The sequence below is a fragment of the Canis aureus genome, chromosome 12 (assembly GCF_053574225.1).
Source record: "Canis aureus isolate CA01 chromosome 12, VMU_Caureus_v.1.0, whole genome shotgun sequence".
NCBI lineage: Eukaryota > Metazoa > Chordata > Mammalia > Carnivora > Canidae > Canis > Canis aureus.
In genome coordinates this window covers 29,995,461-30,019,346 of record NC_135622.1, presented here as the reverse complement: position 1 = coordinate 30,019,346, position 23,886 = coordinate 29,995,461, and the positions used below count along the sequence as shown (strand labels likewise).

General features: G+C 42.2%; 1 protein-coding gene across 5 annotated transcripts in view; it reads right to left on the bottom strand.

Annotated features, from left to right (window-relative positions):
- Nucleotides 1–4,900: 4,900 nt before the first annotated feature.
- ZNF892 (zinc finger protein 892) overlaps nucleotides 4,901–23,886 on the bottom strand; it is a 21,056-nt gene continuing 2,070 nt past the window's right edge. Inside the window, exons 2-6 of one of the 5 annotated variants that reach the window (XM_077843352.1) lie at nucleotides 19,015–20,054; nucleotides 18,133–18,304; nucleotides 14,749–14,854; nucleotides 14,169–14,255; nucleotides 4,901–11,338 (exon numbers count right to left, since the gene is read on the bottom strand). In XM_077843352.1, coding sequence (XP_077699478.1) covers nucleotides 10,068–11,338; nucleotides 14,169–14,255; nucleotides 14,749–14,854; nucleotides 18,133–18,165 — 1,497 coding nt within the window. In that variant the 5' untranslated portion in view covers nucleotides 18,166–18,304; nucleotides 19,015–20,054 and the 3' untranslated portion in view covers nucleotides 4,901–10,067. Of the gene's footprint in view, nucleotides 11,339–14,168; nucleotides 14,256–14,748; nucleotides 14,855–18,132; nucleotides 18,305–18,711; nucleotides 18,987–19,014; nucleotides 20,055–23,886 lie in introns of those variants that run through there. The other 4 variants (XM_077843349.1, XM_077843353.1, XM_077843355.1 and 1 more) reach the window with 4 other exon arrangements.

Here is a 23,886-nt window from a genome sequence, read left to right as displayed (position 1 = left end):
TAAAACCACCACGAGAGATTACTACACACGAACCAGGCAGTTAAAATCTAAAAGACTAAAGTTACAAGGCATTGAAAACTGGAACTCTCATACTTTGCTGATAGAGGTGTTGTAAATTGCTAAAGTCTTGGAAACCATTTGACATTATCTCCTAAACAGATGTGTGTTCCATGACCCAGGAAGATATATATTCTGGAGAAAAACATATGCCTACCAGGAATGTGCATAACAGTTATAACAGCCCCAAACTGGAAACAGCTCAAATATCCATCAACAGTAGGATGGATAAACAAGCTGCCGTATATTCATACAGTGGAATACTATACCATCAGCGAAAAAAGACAAATTACTGACACGCACAAGATGATTGAATTACACAAAATGGGGAGTGAGGAAGGCAGATCAAAAAAAGTACATACTCTATGAATTTTTAAAATGATGATCAAGAATGGGTAAAACTAGTTAAAGAAAATAGAAACCAAAACGGTACTTACCTTGGGGGGCAGGAAGGTGAAAGGCTGGGAAGATAAGGTGGGGTGGGCTGGGGTGGATTGACTGGAAAGAGACAAGGAGGAGTCTTTGGGATAATGGAAACGTTCTGTATCCTGACCTAAAGCTTGTTGGTGGTTAGTGGGTCTGTGCATATGTAAAAATTCATCAGATTGCATATTGAAGATTTATACACTTTAGGAATGTTTAACCTCAATTAAAATAAAATTAGAAAAAGAAGTCTATGAACCCATAGTGATACCACAAAAACAGAGTGGGAGATGGTGATGGAAAGCTCTTCTTTTTGCCAGCTACTTGATGTAGAAGGAATGGTAGGATTAGAAAAATACCATTTTGTAAGCACTAATAATTGACTCAGGCAGGGATCATCAAGAAGTCCAAAAACACTGGGTGAAGGTTGTTGTTGGGAAACTAAGTATTCATAGATAATTTATTAAGTCCAAAAGAAGAGACTATTTAATTACAATGAAGGAATTTGCACTGCATCAGATGTAAACAACGTAATCAAATTAAGCATTAGGAATAACAGTACAAAATGGCATCTTGAGTCTCTTGGTGTGACTTGAGCATTACACAATGTCTATGTAGATTTCTTGCCAAATATGCTTAATATGAATCTAATCATGAGAAAGTAATAAAAAAAAACACAGATTGTGGGACATTTGACAAAAACAACTGGCCTGGGCTTCTCAAAATGTTACTGGTATGAAAGAGAGGTAGAAAGACCATCCCGAAGAAGACTAAAGAGGCAGGACAAATGTGCAACATGCCAACATTGATTGGAAACTGGGCAGTGGGGCTGTAAATGACAGTTTGGCATAAGTGTGGGTAAGTTAAAACTGGCTGTATGTTAGATGATATTATTGAATATTATTGAATAAATGTTATATTCCTTGAATGATGGCATTGTGCTTATGTTGGAGAATGTACTTGCTCATACAGGGTGAGCAAGTACAAGCTGTTAGATACTCTTACAAAACATATGATATCAAGGTGAAACACCACAATGTGGGCAATTTAGTTTCAAACAGTTTAGCAAAGGAAAATGTATATAGACAAAGATAAAGCAAATGCCTTAGAGGAAAAGAAAAAGGAGAAGGAAGGAAGGGAGGCAGGATCCTGAGCTCCCTTCCTGCTGTATCAGTTATTGTGGCAACAATTGTCTCATTGTAAAATTAATCAAGTTAATAAAATACTGACATTTCTTTTTTTTTTAATTTTTATTTATTAATGATAGTCACAGAGAGAGAGAGGCAGAGACACAGACTGCCATTTCTTAAAAAAAAAAAAACACACACACATTTTATTTATTTGAGAGAGAGCCAGAGAGTGTGAGTGAGCAGGAGGGAGAGCCAAAGGACAGGGAGAGAATCCCCAAGCAGACTCTCTGCTGAGTGTGGAACCCAATGTAGGGCTCAAGCTCACAATCCTGACATCCTGACCTGAGCTGAAACCAAGAGTTGGATGCTTAACTGACTGAGCCACCCACTTCCCCTTAAAATACTTCAATTTCTAGACAAAAGAAATCAGAAATTTCCTGTCTTGCATGCCAATCTTGACAACCTGGAACTTGGGATTCCAGAGCCACTGGAGGCCAGGAGGCAAGGACTTGGCCCAGAGCAGGGTGGTTAGTTCAGTCCAGGACACCACATATGATTGAGACCCTTCATGAAAAGGAGGCAGAAAATAAATCTAACCACCAAAAAGGGGAGTTCACAGGGACACTTATCTGAGCACTCCTCATACTTGGTGATGGAAGTTGGGGGATAGGGTAATTTCCCCCCAGTAAATCATAATTACAGACTTATCCCCGGAGGGTTTGGCATTTTAGGTAGTATTTCCTGCATGGTCCAGGAAATCTCTGTTGACAAAAGAGTTACTCAATTCTTTTCTGGAGAAACACCCCACAATACATTTTTCAATATTCCCACATAGTGAGGTCAGTAAAATTTAAGCTCATAACTCATGGTTATGAAACCATGAAAAACCAAGCCAGATTAAAGTAGAACAGTATCTTTAAAGTTCTGAGAGAAAAATAACAGCTAGTCTAGAACTCTTTACCTGGTGAAAATAGACATCAGGGATTAGGGAAAAATAAAAGACACCAGTCAACAAAAACTGACATTTTGCAATCAGCAGATCCTCACCAGAGTAACCTCTAAAAGATGTCATTCAGGAAGAAAGGAAGTGCCTCCAGAAGGAAGGTCTTCTGGAATGCAAGAATAGAGATAAACATGTGGGTTAATCTAAACAAGGACAATGGTAGCGTTTTACAATACTTAAGGTGGGGGAGGGGGAGGGAGTGTGATGTGTGTATTCCAAACACTGACCCAGTTCTTTGCCCCTCCCTGTCTCCACACCCTCTGTGATGTGACTGTACAGCTCCTTTAATGCAGAGGTGGAGTCTCTTTCCCCACCTTCTGAATCAAGGCTGGCCTTGTGACGTGCTTCAGCTGATGGAATGTGATGAAAGTCTGGGTGCACTAGTTTTGAGCTGAGGCTTCAAACGGCCTTGCATGCTTTCTTCTCTCGGACCTCTGCCACCAGGAGAGCATGTCTGAGCTAGTGCACTGGAAGAGCAAAGAGAAGAGCAGAGCCATCCCATTCAAGGCCATCCTCTGCCAGCTAGCCACAGCCAAACCTCCTGACTATAGACACATGACCGATCCCAGCTGAGATCAGATCAGTAGCACCATCTAGCTGACCTGCAGATTCATAGCTGTTGTTTTAAACCACTAAATTTTAGGGGTGCCTGGGTGGCTGTTAAGTGTCTTCTACTCACGTCATGATCTCAAGGTCCTGGGGTCCTGAGCCTCACATGGAGACCTGCACTCAGGGAGGAATCTGCTTCTCCCTCTCCCTCTGCACCACCCCCCAGTCCTGCCCTACTCATGTGCTCTGTCTCTCTCAAATAAATAAATAAAATCTTAAAAAGAAATCCACTAAATTTTAGACTGGTTTGCAATGCAGCAATAACTAGCCGATACAGTAGTGATTACAGTTAAAACATTCTAAAGTCTTTAATGTCTTTGTAGGAACAATAATGAAATTGATTAATTTTAGAGTTTCAGTGAAACATATTTTTATATAATTTAGCTTGTTAAAATGTTACCAATAACCATGAAAAAATAGAAAGAGCATATACATTTCAAACCTATAAAGGAAAAAATTAAACTTATTAATCAATCTGAAAGAAAACAAGAAAGAAGGGGGAAAGGCAAATAGAAGTAGAAGACTAACTGGTAAAAATGTATTAGTGTGATGGTTAATTTTATGCATCAATTTGACAGGGTCAAGAATGTCCAAATATCTAGTTAAAAATTATTTCTGGGTCTGTGAAGGTGTTTTCCAGAAAAGATTGAATTGAGGGACTGAGAAAATCAGAGTGCCCTCCTCAGTGTGGGTGGGCATCACCCAATATGCTATGGGCTTAAATAGAGCAAAAAGGCAAAGGATTGAATTGGGTCTCCCTGCCTGACCGCTGAGCTCAGACATTGGTCTTCTGCCCTAGGTGTTCTTGGTTCTCAGGCTTTTGGACCTGGGGTGGAATTACACTACCAGCTTTTCTGGGTCCCCAGCTTGTAGACAACAGGGTCATGGTACTTTAGTCTCCATAAATGTATGAGTCCATCTCTTATAATAAATATCATTGTTTATCCAATAGAATATATATATATATATTCTTATCAGTTGTGTGTTTCTGTGTGTTTCTGGAGAACCCTAATAAACTCTTTCAGAAGTGGGAAAAATCACTAAATTAGATGATCCGAAGGATGCAAGGGTTCTTTGACATTAGAAAATCCACATTAACAGATTAAACAAAACCATAAGATCATCTCAAGATACAGATTTTACTTCTGTCCAAGAAAACTTATTTTAAAAAAAATACAAAAAGACACATTCCATTATATTCACCATTTTTATTGGACTACACCATCATAAAGCATACATGATGAACAGCTCATAAAGGACTATATCAACAATACTTAATAGTTATATAGCACTTGATAGTTTGCAAACCACTTTGCAACCATTATCTACATAATCTAGCCACTCTGAAGGAGGTATTACACTTAAAAATATATATATAAATGAGGAAATGGATTTAAAAGGATGAAGTGATTTGTCCCAAATCCCAATTATTTTCATTCTTTATTTTATTGGTTCTCTATGATATCCTATGTCATACATGAAATTAAAATAAACAGATATCTACATATAGATAATACGTAATAGAAAAAAAAGCACACACCAAAACCCTGAATTCAATTCTCTAGTGGTTTTCACATGCTCTTGGAACAAAGACAGATGTAAATTTAAAATTTAAATTTAAAAATTAAAATTAAAATTTTAAATTTAAATTTAAAAATTAAAAAAATTAACACTATAGTTTATATGTTTATATTCTTAATCACATCTATCTTTCCTGCTGAAATTTGTAATCTGCAATTAAATACTGGCATTTCCTCAACTTAAACACTATAGTTCCTTGAAAGCTAGATGAACCTTGCAGCCTGGTAGTTTCTACCTACCAACTTGGCAACTTAAATTTGAGGAACATGTGAGCATTCCTCTTGGTACTTTTTTTTTTTTTTTTTAAGATTTTATTTATTTACTCATAGAGACAGAGAGAGAGAGGCAGAGACACAGGCAGAGGGAGAAGCAGGCTCCATGCAGAGAGCCTGACGTGGGACTCCATCCAGGGTCTCCAGGATCACGCCCTGGGCTGCAGGCGGCGCTAAACTGCTGTGCCACCAGGGCTACCCTTGGTACTTAATCCTAACTGGTTGCAAATGACCTATGTACGCCACAAAACTTTGACAACTTGACCTGCTATTTTGGTGTCAAATGAAAGGATGTCATGGGAAATATGTAGCAGTGCTTTTCCCTATTTCTCAAAGTACAGCTAAAAATCATGGACATTCTGTATAAAACAACATAAGATTCTGAAAGGTGGAGAGAATACAGACTGGCTGGGGACCTCAGGACCTGAAGAACAACACAGCACAGAGCTCCTTGTGTTTCCTTTTGCCTCATCTATCCCAGACTGGATTCTGAAGAAGCTAGCAACTGAGAAATGCCAATGGGCTCAGACCAAACAAAACAAAAAAGGCCCAAGAAAGTCTATTCTTTTTGGACAAAGAATGAGGAAAGAAGTGGCCTAGCAAGACAGAAAATTTTTAGACAATACCCAACCTACTCCAGTCAAAGACCAAGTGGGGAGCCTACATTCTACACTCACCAGTCCATAATGAGGCTCCTCAGTGCTCCACCCCCACACCACAGTGGCATCAGAGAGGGTCAAGTCAGGGACAGAATTTTCCAAACCAACCCTTTCCCCATCCCACGTTGGCAGTATCATTGGAGACCATATGGAGAGTAGGCTTCCAATCCTACCCAGGGACATCTCTCTCCTTCCTTGATGGTGTGATGTCAGTAGAGACCTGGTGAGGAATTGTAACTCCTACCCCTTCCTGGCAGTAGTGAGGACCTTTATCCAGGTGTTGGTTGAGGCCAATGATGAACTTGCACTTCCAACACCAACTTACAGCAATAAGCAGTATCCCCTCAATCCCTTCTCCACAGAACAGTATTAGAGGAGGCCTGCCACACAGAAGCTTTAATTGGACACAGAATCTCATAACATTAATACTCAAAATGCTCAGATTTCAACTGAAAATCACCATCACACACCGAACCAGGAAAATCTCAACCTGAATGAGAAAACCTATGGAGGTCAACACTGAAATGACACAGATGTTAGAATTAACTGATAAAGATTTTAAAATAGCCATCATAAAAATGCCTCAATGAGCAATGACAAACATGCTTGACACAAATTTTAAAAATAGTTCCAGTATATAGAATACAGAGAACCAAATGCAACTGAAAATATAACTGAAATAAAACCCAATGATGGGAGTCAACATCAGAATGGAAGGGGCAAAGGAAAGAGTCAGTGAAGTTGAAGACAGAACAATATAAAATACCCAACTTTGAGTGACAGAGAGAAAATTACTATGGATGGAATTGTGTGTCAACCATCCCCTAACCACTGCCAATTCATGTTGGAAGCCCTTACCATCTTGGGGCAGCCCCGGTAGTTCAGCTGTTTAGCGCCACCTTCAGTCTAGGGCCTGATCCTGGAGACCCGGGATCAAGTCCCATGTTGGGTTCCCTGCATGGAGCCTGCTTCTCCCTCTGCCTGTGTCTCTGCCTCTCTATCTCTCATGAATAAATAAATAAAATATTAAAAAGAAAAGGAAGCCCTAGCCATTGTGACTGTATTTAGTGAGAGGGATTTTAGAAGGTAATTAAGGTTAAATGAGGTCATAAGTATTGGGTCTTAAGCTGATAGGATTGGTAGCCTTGTAAGAAGAGGAAGAGAGAATTCTCTCCACACACATGCACTGAGGACGGATTGTGAGGACACAGCAAGAACGTGGCCATCTACAAGCAGGAAGAGAATCCTCTTACCAGAAACCAAGACAGCTGGCACCTTGATCTTGGCCTTCCCAGCCTCTAGAATGGTGAGCAATTAACTTCTGTTGTTTCAGTCCTCCAGTCTATAGTATTTTGTTATGGTGCCTTCAAGCAGATGAACAGATTTTGGTACCTAGAAGAAGGGCGTTGCTCTAACCAATACCTAAAAATGTGGAAGCACCTTTTGGGTAGAGGCTGGCAGACTTTTGAGGTGCACGCTATAAATATGGATGTCAAAGACCATTCTGATGAGTTCTCAGACAGAAATGAGGAACGTGTTTGGAAACTGGAAGTAAGGCAACCCTGTTGTAAAGTGGCAAAGAACTCGGCTGAATGGTGTTCTAGTGTTTTGTGGAAGGTAGAACTTGTGAGCAAAGAAACTGTGGACATTTAACATGGGAGATTTCCAAGCAAAGTGATGAAGGTGCAGCTTGGGCCCTCCTTACTGCTTATAACAAAATGAGAGAGGTGACAGAGAAATTGAAGAAGGAATTGTTAAGAAAAACAAACAAACATACCCCAGAACTTGGGAGATTTGGAAAATTCTGTCCACCTATATTGCAAAGTATGAGAAAGTTTGTTCTATAAAGAACACTAAAGGTGTGGCTTAACCACCACCTGAAAAAGAGATCATGGATGTGACTCATGGGTATGATTAAGTTCAGCCATCTCCACAGAAGCCAGGAATAAAAAGGGGATTACACCAGCAGAAACATGCCAGTGGGGACTCAAGGGACAGAAAAACTAAACAAATGGAGGAAGACTGTCAGACTTCTTATATCCTACAGGACTGTACAATAAAGCTACTCAGATACAAATGTGCTCTATGCTTCAACAAAGTCAATGTCAATGTCAGGATCATCAGGCTGCCTCCTGTTTCAAAAGGTGGGGACATCACCTCAGTGTCAATAGGCTGGTTGACCTCCATCCAAAGTTCTGGAGGCAGGGCTGCCCAGCAGAGCCTTGGTGGTGAGACTGCTGTACCAGTGGGTCTGTAATGTGGGGCATCAAGCCAAACAGAATCATTCTCAAGACTTAAGATTTAATGGAATTTGTCTTGCTGGGTTTTGGACTTGCTTGAGACCCCTCACTCCTTCTTTCCTCTTTCTCCCTTTTGGAATGAGAGTATCTATCAAATGCCTGTCCCACAGTCATATTATGGAAGCATATAACTTATCACAGGTTCACAGCTGAACAAGAATTTTGCCTCAGGATAAATTCTACCTCAAGCCTCATTCATATGTGATTTATGTGATATTTAGGTAAGACTTCAGATTCAATGCTGGGATGAGTTCAGATTTGAGGGGTTGTTGGGATGGACCAAATGGGTTTTGCATGAACATGAATTTGGGAGAGTCAGGGGCAGAACGCTATGGGCTGAACTGTGTGCCCCCCAAATCCATATGTTGAAGTGCTAACTCTCAATGTGATTGTATTTGGACACAGGGCTTCACAAAGGTAATAAAGGTTAAATGAGATCATGAGGGTGGGGTCCTACCAGATAGGACTGGCAGCTTTATAGGAAAGAGAAGAGAGAGCTCTCTTTCCACATGCAAACACCAAAAAAAAAAAAAAAAAAAAAAAAAAAAAGGCCATGAGGACATAGCAAGACGGTGGCCTTTTGCAACCCAGGAAGGGCCCTCATCAGAGGCCAAAGCTGACATCTTGATCTTAAACTTCCAAGCCCCTAAAATTGGGAGAAATTATTTTTTGTTTGAGCCACCCATTCTACATTATTTTGTTATGATAGCCTGAGCAGATTGAGATAAAAAATAATATATACTAGAAAAAAATAGAAGCAGCAAGCCTCAGGAACTACATTCAAAGATCTAACATGTGTGTCATCAAAGTCCTGGAAGGAAAGGAGTGAGGGCTGGAGAATATGTTCAAAGAAATAATGACTAAAAATTGCCCAAATATGGCAAAACACATAAACCTACAGATTGAAGAAGCTGAGAAAACAGGATAAACTCAAAGAAATCCATATCCAGACACATCGTCAAACTTGTGAAAACTAAAAACATGATCCGCAAAATGTGTGCAACAACCTTCAAAGTCTCAATGAAAAAAAAAATATATATATACAAGGCTGTCGTGTGCCTCTACCCAAGAGAAAGATGGTGAAAGGTAAGTATTTCAAAGTCTTTTCACATCTTTCACAATCCAATGTATGGTGTCAACTCAGGTCTACAACTTAATTTTACTGTGGTTATGAATAAATCTAAGTACAAACTATATACGATTGAGGTAAAATCTTTATAAATAAGCACATTTTCAGGTAACCTAGCTTAAAATGAGACTGAGAACATCAAAGGTCTCTTCTATGCGTTCTCTTTGTAGGCTGTCAGTCTTGACCCCTGGAGTTAAACAGGATTCTTAGCAGGCTGGGAATCAGTAAGCAAGGTCTCCAAGACAAAAAGTGCAGAAGCGGACTGCCAGGTCAACATTCCTTGGCTTCAGGGTGGAGACTTTGTACCTGACCAACTAAAAAGTCTACTATTTTCCCTAGTTGGGAGCACTCATTTGAGCAGTTATCTCAATCAACATCTCTTGAGTTCACTCTCCCAGTTCTTTTTCTTGGTCCTTTCCACCTATCTCCTAAGCATCTTGGACTTAAGACTAAGGACACCTTCCCTTCCACCTCTACTCCCAACCCTGGACAAACTCATCATGAATTCTCAATCTTTTATTTCTGCCTCTGCAATTTCCCTCAAGAACCCCTCATTTCTTTCAAGCTTCATTTCCTTAGCATTAAGAGACTACCCAACCCAGACAAGATGTCTTCTTTCCATCATCACACACCCTATTTCTCTCACAAGGATTTGGAAGCTTTCATATGCTTTAGGGTGCTGGAAATAATCTTCCTCTTTCCCCAGGGTAATTCAAAGTCCTCTGCTGCACTGAAAAAATGTAAAACCCCTCCTTCACATTCTAAGTAAGCTATGTCCTGTATCAGCAATGACTTCTCAACTAATATCCTTTTTTGTAACACATTCTGAAATTCTTTTGTAGCCCTCACACGCTTAGTGATTGTTAAATAAATATGTTCTGAATGTACCATATTTACATAGCCTTTATCCAGTATGAATTCTCTTTTGCTGGCCAAATGCTGAATGCTCACTAAAGGCTTTTCCGTATTCTTTGGTTTTCCCTCCAGCATGAGTTTTCTGATGTTGAGAAAGGGATGAACTCTGGCTGAAAGCTTTTCCACATTCCTTACACTTATAGGGCTTTTCTCCAGTGTGAGTTTTCTGATGCTTTGTAAGAGATGAGCTCTGACTGAAAGCTTTTCCACAGTCCTTACACTTGTATGGTTTCTCTCCAGTGTGTGTTCTCTGATGACGAATAAGGGCTGAGCGGTCACTGAAGGCTTTGGCACAATCATTGCATTTATAGGGTTTCTCCCCAGTGTGAGTTCTCTGGTGTTGAGTCAGGGCTGAACAGTAGCCAAAGGCTTTCCCACACTCATTACACTCATAAGGCCTCTCCCCAGTATGAGTTCTCTGGTGCTGAATAAGGCCTGATCGATCACTAAAGGCTTTCCCACATTCATTACACTTATAGGGTTTCTCTCCAGTGTGAATGACCTGATGCTGGGTAAGGAATGTGCTTTGGCTAAAGGCCTTCCCACATTCATTACACTCATAAGGTTTCTCTCCAGTATGAATTCGCTGATGTTGAGTGAGGTATGAGCTCTGATTAAAGGCCTTCCCACATTCATTGCATTCATAGGGCTTCTCTCCAGTATGGATGATATGATGCCGAATAAGGGCAGAGCGGTGACTGAAGGCTTTTCCACATTCATGACATTCGTAGGGTTTCTCTCCGGTATGAATTCTCTGGTGTAGAGTAAGATGTATGCTCTGGCTAAAAGCTTTACCACATTCGTTACATTCGTAGGGCTTTTCTCCTGTGTGAATTCTCTGATGCAAGACAAAAGCAGAGTAGTAACTAAAGGCTTTCTCACACTCATTACATTTCCAAGGTTTCTTCTCTGCACAAATTTTCTCGTGCTTCATTAGATCTGAATTTTGTTTTAAGTTCTTTTTAAACAAATCGCAGTTATGTAGTCTCTCTCCTTGCTGCTGAGTAAGTAATGACCTCTGACTAAAACTTCTCCCAAATTCATCACACTGGTAACTTCTCTCCCTAGAAGATTTCTTCTGAGTGACAACCTCCTGTATTAAATGCTTTTCATGGTTTTCCTGCTGACTCTCTAAAGAATCCTCACATTCACTGGAACTTTCCTTTGGAAATCTTTCTATTAACACCGCAGGGGCTGATTCTTCTTCAGAAATATCCTGCTCTGGAGTTAGCTCTTGGCTTTCTGGTCTTGTCTCCCAGTCTGAAAGAAACAAAAGTACACATGTATCATGTCCTACATGGGAAAGAAAAATAATTGCTGTGGTAAGAAAATAATGAAAACCAAACAAATGAAAAATGCTTATAAGGAACACAGGAACTTGAAAGCTCTCAAAAACAGCTTTAATCTTGAGAGAACTTGAGAAAAGAAAGATGAGTTGGCAAAGAAGTGCAACTGCACAAAAGGGAAAGAGTGAGCAGGCACTCACTCTTCTATGCAGGAGGGTAGGAGATGAGGAAGAATAACAGAGAATAAGACTAAGCAGAGGTCATACGGGAAAATGGCAGATGAGATTTAAAAACCTGCAGAGACAGAAAAAGGTAGTCTTTCAGGGATGGCCCACTCTTGCCCCCTCACTGGAGCTTCTGCACTTCAGGTCTTGAGAATGACCACTGTTAGTTGAGCTCCTTGCCATCAGTCTTTCCCTATCTCAGGATTTCCCAATCACTGCTAACAGACTCACCTTCAAAATCATCATTCTTAAATGAAAATCTCTGTTGGTTCCATTGTCTCAAGATGAGACACAGATTCTTTTTTTTTTTTTTTAATTTATTCATGAGAAACACAGAGAGAGGCAGAGACAGGAGAAGCAGGCTTCATGCAAGGCGCCTGATGAGAGATTCAATCCAGGACTCTGGAATCATGACCTGTGCTGAAGGCAGATGCTCAACCACTGAGCCACCCAGGCATCTCGAGACACGTATTCTCTAAGCTAGTATTCTGAGTAGAGCAGATCAGAAAATTCACATCATCATAAAGCTTAGTGATTAAGAAGCTTTGTGAGTGAGTAATCTGGGTAGCTCAGTCAGTTAAGCATCTGACTCTTGCTTTTGGCTCAGGTCATGGTCTCAGGGTTGTTGAGACTGAGCTCCAGGCTCTCAGGCTCTGTACTCTGATTGAGTACATTGGTCTGAGCATGAGTCTGCTTGGGATTCTCTCTTCCTCTCCTCTGCCCCTTGAACTTCTGCGCGCTCTCTCTCTCTCTCTCTCTCAAATAAATAAATCTTTAAAAAGGATAAAAAATAAAATATAAAAAAAGGAAGCAACTGATCACCTCTGATTCCCCCATACCTAACAAACTTTAAAGAGTTAAACAGAACGAAGCTTTAAAACAAAAGAGCAGCATATAGGGAGAAGAAGGTCAAGTCCCTATATGCTCAGATTGGTTCCCAACCTGTCAGGATAGCTGTCCTAAATCCTAGGTTTCCTAGTAAGAATTTTGGGAGGAAAGCTAAAAATGCTAAAAAATGTTTAAATATTTCCAAACTTAAACATTCTTTAATACTCATTCCAGGAGCACCTGGGTAGCTCAGTCAGTTAAGTGTCTGTCTTCAGCTCATGTCATGATCCCAGGGTCCTGGGATGGAGCCCCACATTGGGTTCCCTGCTTAGCAAGGAGTCTGCTTGTCCCTCTCCCTCTACCCTTCACCCTCACTCATGCTTTTTCTCTCTCAAATATATAAAAGCTTAATAAAAAAATCCATTCTAACCATGACTCTACATGAAATAAATCAGTACAATATAACGTTCTCAACTACCTATCATAATCAGGGCAGTGCCTCAGATTTTAAAGGGGAAATGGGTAGAAAGAAGTTAAAGGCAAAAGACTTTCAGCTAAGGGGAATGGAGGAATTAAATTCCCCAAAATTCATGGAGAACACACAGTTAATGAAGGAAAGTAAGAGACTACCTATCTGGTGTTAAGGGTTCAAGCTGGAGAATAAAGAAAGTGAAGTGGTTAGGCAGGTAGTAACAAAAGCCTTGAAACCAGGTAGAGGACTACAGACTGGCAGAGTGGGGAATCTAGCAGTGGTATGCTGCCTCAGTTAGACAACGTTAAGACTAAGGAAAGTATAATTAGCAGATAGTCTAACCAGTTTGACAGAAATGATCAGGTCAAATTTATAATATCTTTCAAAAGAAGTTACCAGGACCTAATCAATAGTTATCACTTGCTTAGCATTTGGCCAGATACCATTCTAGGCATTTCTCTTGGATTATTTAATTTGATCTTCACAGCAACCCTATGAGTTAAGTGCTATCATTATCCCCATTTTACAGTTGGGGAATTTAAGTCACAGAGAGGAACATTCACTGGTTAAAGCTCACAGAGCTAGGATGTAATTGAGATTGGCTTTGAACACAGACTGGTTCCAAAGTCTGCATTCAACCACTATTCTATGCTACCTCTGCTTAGATAAAGAGGAAGGCGGGATCCCTGAGTGGCGCAGCGGTTTGGCGCCTGCCTTTGGCCCAGGGCGCGATCCTGGAGACCCGGGATCGAATCCCACGTCGGGCTCCCAGTGCATGGAGCCTGCTTCTCCCTCTGCCCCTCTCTCTCTCTCTCTGTGACTATCATAAAGAAATAAAAATTAAAAAAAAAAAAAAAAAAAAAGATAAAGAGGAAGGCAGGGGAAACTTAGAGACCAATTTTTAGTCATTGGTCTGAGACAAAAAGTCACATTATCCTACAGAGATAAAATAACATACATGAAAAAGCCTGGTTTTAGAGACTAACACCCAAGCATATTATTAACAAATACTGAAATGTTGACTTCATTTTACCTTATTTGGAAAAAAGAACTGGTTTTAAAGGGTAGAAAGTATTTACTTTCTAAAAAATTTTTTTTAAAGTATGAATTTATAACAGATAATCATCCACAGAGCTGGAGTGTGACACGGGAGAAAGGGACTTCACTTTAAATTTTCCATAGGTCTAGTGAAATCTGGAAAGGCTCCTCCACAAGCACTTCAAAGATGTTTTGACCCATTTGATGCCCACTGACCATCTGGGTTTTACATCATCACTCACCTGAATGAGTTGCTTTTGAGACTTCTCTCTGTAGTTCCTCCCCACACTCCAACTTAGAGATTACATCAGGCTTGGAAATTGGAAGCCCTGTTCATGGGAAAAGAAAAATTAGTTTGGTAAAGAGCTTATTCAGGGTTATTTCCTTGGTCATTAGGGAAGACAGTATAAGAGAAAGAAAGAGAGAGGTCGATTCTAGATTTCTCCCTCAGAAGTGCTCAGAAGCAGGTAGGAAGATAGATATGGGGTCTATTTGAGCAGAATAACTAAGTCACTTGTTTATTACCTCTCTCTATTTAAACAATAAGCACCCATTTCTCAAGAGGTGTCTTCACTAGAACTTTGTCTCAACATCCTTAGGGAGTAGAGAAGAAGGATGTTGCTGCCTAGAAAAATACACTCAAAAGGTGTCCGTCTCTAACTCTGGGAGAGTTAGGTATTTATCCAGAAACAAAAGTAGACATTGCCTGTCTCAGGACTTACAAAGTGATTAAGAATCTTTGATTCTCAGAGCTCCCAGGAACTGAGAAAGCAAAAGTATTACACTGGGTAAGTTCAAAGGGAGGGAGGAAGCCATCCTTACCCAGCAAGACCAGATTCCTATGCTTCTTAGGCACATCTCCCTGAGGAGGGTTCAGCTGCCCCCACTGGGTGAGAGCCTCAGCCATATCCCTGATCACCAATGACTCCTGAAAAACCAAACACACCAGTGCTCACCAAGGGATCTTCCAGGAGCCTCTGAGAAGGACTCAAACTGAGAGCATAAGAGAAGGAAGACAGGAAGGACAGGAGGACATTAGACAAAATGACCTCTACCGTCCCCCTTCCAACAGTAAGATTCTCTGGCATATCTGTAGCCAGACTCGCTTCTTGCCTCCATGCATGAGAACTGCATGTAACCTGCAAGTAGGAAGGAACCTCCACTATAAAACATGAAGGTACCAAGTTACTAGTTTATGTATCAGTAAATTAAATTATAGAACTACAAAAATACTTACCTTTTAGACATGGGGAAGGGAGAAAATATAATTATGAACTATTTTCTTTGTGGTATGGTTTTAAAATAAAAGGAGTTCAAGAAATAGGAAATATTTTTCTCTCTAGTATTCCTTTGAGAATAAAAGCAGTTCCATATAAATGAAAAATTAAGATGTTTGCTGTACATGTCACCAAATGTAGATTTATTTATAAAACAGTATCTCAAGCCCAAATTATAAAAGTTCCCAGAGTGTTCTTGCTATTTCTCATGTCAGGCCCTGATCAGCCTTACACCCACCCCTCTCTTCACCCCCTGTTCCCTCTCCTCTCTACCCTATACCATACACTCTTCCTTCCACATTCCCTGCGCTCCAATGGGTGGCTGCCTTTCTGCTGCTTGAAGTGTGTGCCACATTCCCTTTTACCCCTTTATACATGCTGCTTTCTGTTCCTGAATGCTCTCCCCTTGCCCCATCCTTTCAGCTATTTTAATCTGACTCACACTTCAGATCTCAGCTCAGGTGTTGTTACCTCCTCAGGAAAGCCTTTCCTGGCTCTCTGAGTTATAGCACCATGTTCCATTTCTCTTGGGTTGTGCATACACTGAAGGGACTTTGTGATTAATGCCTGTCTCTCCTACTAGATGGTAAGCATCATGAGAGCAGAGGCTAGGTCTAATTCTGCTCACTGAAGCAACCCTAGTTATCTGGCACAGAGCAGGAACACTGTTAAGTATTTCTCAAACAGATGAATGAACATGAGAAAAAGAATTAGTAGGAATAAGTTTAAACAGGGTGTTCTGTAAAAGTGTGCAGGAGAATAGATGTGGGGAAGGGAAGAGAAGGCTATCAGTTATTGCAGGGGTACAAGCCTAACCTGGGTCTATGTGACAGGTACAAAGTTCAGATTATCTACTAAAATGCAGGGCAAGGGAGCAGAGTGGGTAATGCTCCTCTGAATCTGTAGCTGAATCTATTTACTGCTGATAAGACAGATGTCTAACAATTTTTCTAATTCTATACAAAAAAAGTCTTGTACAACATTAATTGTGATACATTAAAACAGACCAGTCCCCAAGATGCTAGCAAATAAAGAGTCTAGTTTCTCTTTGAGCCTCCACTTTTGCCATAGCTCCCTGAACATACATATGAATATCCTGGGTCATTCTATTTGTAGTCAGCATTCTAGTGTTTATGATATAGCCCTCCAAATGGTAAAACAATTCACATAATAAAATAAAGTTAAGAGAACTACCTACTTGGAAAATTCCCTGCTCAAAATAATTAAATCTTTATTTTTTTATGTTGAATCTTTTATTAATTTAAATTCAATTAGTTAACATATAATATACTATTAGTTCAGAGGTAGAGTTTAGGGAGTCATCAGTCTTATACAATACCCAGTACTCATTATATCACATGCCCTCCTTAATGTCCATCACCCCGTTACCCCATCCTCCTCTCCTCCAGCAACCCTCAGTCTGTTTCCTAGGATTAAGAGTCTCTTACAGTTTGTCTCCCTCTCTAATTTTGTTTTGTTTTATTTTTCCCTCCCTTCCCCTATGCTCCTGTTTTGTATCTTAAATTCCACATACGTTAACACTTCATTTTAATACTTGAAGTATGAAATCACTACCCTTTTTATTTAAGTTCATGGTCCCTTAAGACCATATGCCTCAGGAGTAATCAACACAGCAATGCAGTATGTACAGTCTCCTCTCTTTACAAATAATGCTTTTAGTAACAGACTGGCAGTTCCTTTCAGACTTTAGTTCCCTGAGAAAACCTCAGCAATCAAACTTGTTTATGGAGCTGCTGCTCAGTGTGCATGTGCTAGGCCTGGAAGACACAGAAAGACCAACCAGAAACTGTCCAGTGGAGGCTACTGACTTTCTCTCCCCTTTCCTCTGAAAGAGATCTACAACTTCCAATCAGAACCCCCAGCGTTTCAGACCTATGCACTGTGAGGCAGGTCTGAAGGTGTCAAATAGTCCCAGTGCCTTTACTACAGAGTCTGCCATTCCCCTAGTATCTAAGGACAGATCCTAAAGAAGCATCTTGACTAATTTCCCTTCAATCAGAGAGAGGAATTTTTCATCTTGCTGGGCCTCTACAGACTTTCCTGGGGCTTTATTTACCTTTGGAATACGACCTTGTGTAGGTTTTTCTGCACTCTGGCTACAACACACCTAAGGTTCCCTTACCACATTCCAGCTCGCCCTACGGTGACACACATACCCCTGGAAGACCTCCAACTTGCTTTTTGCCAAAAACGAAGTTTCTCTCTCTTAGAACAATCCTGTATTCTATTCTCTAATTATCTACTCTCTCTTACTTTCCAAAGTACAGCTTTTATCCCAGTATTTTTTTCCCCAAATACTCTAGAGGATAGAAAACCTTTTTCCAAGGCCTTTTCTTTCTTTCTTTTAAGATTTTATTTATTTATTCATGAGAGACACGGCGGGGGAAGGGGGTGGTTAGAGACACAGACAGAGGGAGGGAGGAGCAGACTCCATGCAGGGAGCCTGACGTGGGACTTGATCCCGGGTCTCCAGGATTATGTCCTGGACTGAAGGCGGCGCTAAACCACTGAGCCACCGGGGCTGCCCTCCAAAGCCTTTTATGACTTGTCTGCACCAGTTATTTATGCATCTTTATATATATATATCTTCTTGCTGATTAATTATTCTCCTTATCTCTATCTTATTTCTTCAGTAAATTCTGTGAGGCAGGGAAACTGGCTTTTATTATGTTGCATCTGACTATGAGACCAATGACAGCACTGAAGAGCTAGTAAGAGTGAATTGAGCACTAAGTGAATTGCAAAGTAATATTGGAGGGAAATTTCTGTAAGGAGCATTTACTGTCAGTTCATCACTCATCATTTTATCAGTGGTCTAGGAATCAGAGCTGAGCAACTCCATAACAATGGAAGAAACCGGATTTCTGTTCTGAGAACAAAAAGGAAAAAAAGAAGAAATTAAACTTACCTGGGGTGTGGGGGTCAGCAGCACAGTGGTCATGCCATTTTCTTTTGGGTTTCCAGCATAGAGAAGGTCTGAGTCCTCAGAAAGTAACCCTACAAGTGGAGACAGGAGCCATGATGATTACTCTTGCCTTGCAGTAAACTTGCAGAAACTGCCATACGCAGCTACTTGTCACCTAAGAAAAGTCAACACAGGAAATCAGGGGACAATCCCACAACATCCCTGAATCAAGACAAGTATGATCGTTGCCTCCCATTCCTCCTATCCTCCTCTGCCCTTAAACTCTAGTAGGACTCTGCTATGAAAATCTGGGCACATAAATACATATTTCTATCTCTCATCTGAGTGAGAGTCAAAGTAATATTCAAAGTCTTTCCGTGTGTCCATCTGTGCCTCACGTAATGATTCATTCTTGTTCTATTCCACGCTCACAGGATGAAAGAAGACTAGTTAAATTCTTTTTGAACACCGGCTTTTCATATCCAATACTCCATTCTTAGAAAAGCGATGGGTCTTATAGGGAAAAAACTCCAGAATTCTAAACAAATTGTGACTTCTGGAATCCTCACTTTCCCCACCTACCAAATGGGTATAGCAATCTCCTTCCACCACCTGACGGGGTTCCTGTGCAGACAAAACGAAGTCATTATCAAAAGCCTAATTGCTGGATTTGGTGATTTTGGGGGGCAAGGGAGGCATACATCATCCTAAAGACCAGCAGGGCTGTACCTCAAAATCCCAACCTGAGACCAACCAGTTAGAAAGGGCTGTCGTCTCCCAGAAACGTGATGCTTCTCCTTCCAGAGCCTGCCCCAGCCAGAGGGCAGCCTTTCCCTTTTTTTCTCTCCAGCAGGTTCTGCGGCCGCATCCCTCCGAAATTCTCACCTCTGCCCCCAGGCTCCATGGCGACTCCCTCCCCCGGCCCGCGCGGGTGACGACTGCCGCGCGAGAAGGGTGCAGCGAACGCGCGCGGAACCCCGGGGGTCCACCGCTCGGCTGCACGCGGGAGGCCCGGGAACGCGCGCGCGACCCTCGCAGAGCAGCCTGGCGCCACCCGGGGGTCCTCCCGCCGCCCTTCTTCCGGCCGCTCAGACTTGGAAGGACCCGCGCCCGGCCCTCCTCGACACCGGGCTCGACCTCCCGCACGACGCGCAGCAAGCGCCGGCCTGGCGACAAAGGTACCTAGGAGTCAGCCGGGCCAAGTTGCGCCGGCCCGAACTCGAGGCTGAACTACAGCTCCCAGAACCCTCCGCGGGGCGCGGCTCACGTCACCGGACGCCGCTTCCCAGAGGACTCCGCGGGACGCGGGCCAGGTGGCCCTCCCCACTGGGGGCTGACGATCCCGCGGCGCCGCGCGGTTACTGGGTCTTCAAGAGCGTTGAGCCCCTCAGAACACCCCTTGCTGGTTGCTCGAAAGGCCGCCCCTTCCTCGATGCCGACTCGGGGCCCGGCCCAGAAGATGTACGCGGCCGCGCTAAACTCCGACTCGCCTGGGACATTCACTGCCCTGAGGCTGACGGGCCGGGGGCTGGGCGGCACCCCCCACCTACCCAGGATGCCCTCCTTACCTGCCGTGCTCCCTCGGAGGGGAGGCGCCTGCATCCCAAAGGATGCTCACCCCGCCCCCATCGCTTCCCTTCTGCGCCTTCCATTGTGGCGGGGACAGAGGCTATAGTAGCTTTCCAGGCTGCATCTCAGAATAATGAAAAGTGCAATCTCAGTCCTGGACATCACCTCAACCCAGACACAGGTCCCCAAGAAGTTATTAGTTAATAACTGGTACCGCTGACCTCAAGGCGACTGGAACATGAAAGTCTCCCAAGGCTCCAGAGAAGTTCGAGGAGCTGCCAGCTGGGATTGGGCGTATCTTCAGGATGGTGCACGTTCTCAAGTATCTTCCCTCAATAAAGTAGCCAGTTTTGTCTCTAGTTCAAATTCCCAAGAAAGAAAGTCAAATTAGCCTAACTGCCCCTGTTTGGGTATAAGCCACAATGTCCATTTGTCCTTTCTCTAATAGCATTTTCAACTTTTAGGTAGCCCTAAACCTTCCTAGAGTAAAGCTTACATTTCTTATGAGCCCTACTTCTGGCCAGAGAAATGAGAGTAAAGTGATTCTTAAAAGGGACAAGGAAGGCTCCTCCATGCTGGCCAGAACACAACTTTTCATGAACTACATGGCTAAGGTTAACAACCAAGGAATGACAAACCAAAATCGTAGAAGGAACTGAGCCCCTGACAATTTGGTGGAACAGAGCTTGAGCTTTAATGTGAGAGATGTAAACTTCTATTTTATATAAGCTACTATTACACTGGGTTTCTGCTATACAGATAGTTACACTTATTTCCTAACTGGTTTATAAGGTTGGCTGCTTTTGGTCCGATTAGCTAGGGCTGAGAGGAGAGAGGGCATGTAATAGAGAACACAGCCATACCAGCTCAAAGGACAGGTGGGAGGAGACTCCCCCCCCCCACCTCCTCCCCTCCATTAGCAAGAGCCACGGAGTGGGCAGTTTATTTGAAAAACTTGCATATGAAAGGCACCACCAGGTGTGGCTGGTGGCTCAGTGGGTTAAGAGTCTGCCTTTGGCTCGGGTCATGATTTCAAGTTCCTGGGATCCAGCCCCACATCAAGCACCCCACTCAGAAGGGAGTCTGCCTCCTCCCTCTGCTCATGCTCTGTCTCTCAAATAAATTTAAAACAAAGGCACCACTAGTTGACTTGTCTGAACACGTGGGAATACCTTCCTTTTGTTAACCAACCCCATCACAGAAATCCTCCTTCTTTTGTTATCAAACCAATGGTCAGTTCTGTCTTGCTCTCACTTTACCTATCACCAGCAGTTAATAAAACTGACTACTCCCTCCTCCTGGAAAAACTGTTTTTCCTCCTGTTCATTCCCAGTCTCTACTCTCTTCTCCCCAGCTTCTAACCTAGTGATTCTCAAACTACCAATGATCAGAATCACCTGGAAGGCTTCTTAAACACAGGATTGAATTCCACCCTTATTCAGGATTCTGCGGTGGGACCTGAGAATTTCCATCTCTCACAAGTTCCCAAGGGATGCTGAAGCTGCTCAATTGGGAATCAACTAAATGTTGGAATGTCCTGTGCTTCAATCCTTGGGCCACTCTTCTTTTTCTGTGAACACTTCTTAATAATATTGTTCAGTCTAGATGTTCTAAATAGCATCCAAATGTGATCAACTCCCAATTTGTATCTCTAACATGGGCTTCTTCTCTGAACTTGAGCTCTCTCCTCAGCCTCTTTACTTGGATGTTTAATAAGTATCTCCTATATGGGATGTTTAAAACTGAAATTTTGATGCCCTTCCTTCCCCAATGCCATAATTCTTTATCCTGCAGTTTTACCTACTTCAGTAAATGGCAGATCATCCTTCTGGTTGCTCAAACACCTTGGAGTCATCATTCTCTTTATCTTGCAACTCACATCTAGTTCCTCTACAAATCCTGCTGGCTGTACTTTCAAAATATATGCAAAATCTGACCACGTCTCACCACCTCTACTGCTGCCTCCCTCTCTTTCCCAACCTCTCTTTCCGGATCACTGCAAATGCCTGCTAATGGGTCTCACTCCTACTCGTGCCCTCTACATCCTATCCGCACTATCCACACACACACAAACTCTCTGATCTCATCTTCTACCACTTTCCCTTCATTTATTCTACTGCAGCCACACTGGCCTGTCATTTTTCAATGGAAAGAAGCATGCTTCCAATATGGAGCCTCTGTGCTTGTTCCCCTGGCTAGATAGACATCCTGGGTAGATACCCTCCAGGTATCCACATGGCTTGCTCTTGGACTTCCTCGAAGCCTTTCTTTGTGAAGCCTTTGCTGACCACTTATTTTTTTTTCCATAGCACTTATCTCTAACATATCATTAATTTTGCTTATTGAGTGTCTCCAACACATGTACACCACAGATTAAGCTCTATGGGAGGAGTATCCTAGAGTATTTACTGCTACTTAGATGATCAATAATTGAGTATACTCTTCTCTATACTTGTAGAGAAGATGTAAATGCCTAAAACTAATATTGCTCTAATTGCTTTTCTCGGTTTTCATTTGTGTGCTTTTGGAAAACCTGGACTTCCTTCATAACCCTACGTTTATTTACAGAGGCTCTACTTTAGAAATAATGTAGCCCTGAACACTACCAGCACATAAATTGGTGTTCCACAGTAGAGTGGAGTTGGAGCCCTTTAAGATAAAAATCCACTGGTCCCCAATGAGTCCCCATTGTCTATTAAGGGTTTTCCTAAATTTAGTGAGGGTTTCTGTTTCCTTCTAGTCTGTCTTCGTGTTTGCCACAACATCCCACCAAGAAAGCATCTTTAGGGACGCCTGGGTGGCTCAGCGGTATAGCACCTGCCTTCTGCCCAGGACGTGATCCAGGAGTCCCAGGATCAAGTCCCGCATCAGGCTCCCTGCATGCAACCTGCTTCTCCCTCTGCCTGTGTCTCTGCCCCTCTCTCTGTGTGTCTCTCATGAATAAATAAATAAAATCTCGGGATCCCTGGGTGGCGCAGTGGTTTGGAGCCTGCCTTTGGCCCAGGGCGCGATCCTGGAGACCCGGGATCGAATCCCATGTCAGGCTCCCGGTGCATGGAGCCTGCTTCTCCCTCTGCCTGTGTCTCTGCCTCTCTCTCTCTCTCTGTGTGTGACTATCATAAATAAATAAAAATTTAAATAAATAAATAAATAAAATCTTAAAAAAAAAAAAAAAAAAAGGAAAGCATCTTTGCATTCCTAAAGAAGCTACAGTGCCTTGAAAGGCCATCTTCTTTGAGGTTGAAGTTGATAGGTGGAGAGATAAACAAGTAATCCGTTAGTCATCATGGAAGAAAGCAAAACTGAAAATGTGAAGGTAGGATTTGGATGGCAAACACATGGAGGTCTCAAGGACATGAGATTCAACAGAAGAGAGAGGTGCTACAGGTCTCAAATAGGGAGAAAGGAAGGCATACTTGAGACAGGCAATCAAACTTGGAGTGAAATAAACAGCAAAGGCAATAAATTGGGCATGAGTATATGCCTAGTCAAGTCATGTTTTACCTTTGGGCCTCTGCACATACCCTTAGTGCTTTGTTCCACCTCAGCTGCCTGAACCTATGAACCCATTCACATTTGACTGCACCATCTTCAATCAAAGCTGGGCAGTTAACTGCCTGGGAGTGGCAGTCTCTCCCCCTTGCTTGCCACAGGCCAAACAACTGCACAGCTCAAGTTTCTGGTTCCTTGCACCACTTCCAGGCTTGCTGAAGTGTCACACAATGGGCTGTGGGATTTGACCTCCCTAAATGGCTGGATGAAGCAACCTGAAAAATTGAGGGAAACAGGAGGAACTTGATCAGACAAATTCCTTCTGCTTCTCTTTGTCCATCAACTCTAATAGGAATTTCATTTGGCTGTGAATACAGTGATTAAATATATAAGGGTTTATTCTCTCATGCAAGATCAGAAATAGGCAGTCCAGAGCTGGTGTGGAATCTCCATAAGATCATCAAGGAATCAGAGATCTTCTATTTTTCTCCTTTCCTATTCTTCAGGCATGGCTTAGATCCTCAAAGTCACCACCAAAAAAAAAAAAAAAATCCTCAAAGTCACAAAATGGCTGCTGGAATTCCAGCCACTAAATCCACATTCCAGGTAGAAAAGGGAAGAGCAAAGGCAAAAGGAGGTTTCTTAACTGGCCCCCCCCCCTTTTTTTAAGATTTTTTATTTATTCATGAGAGACAC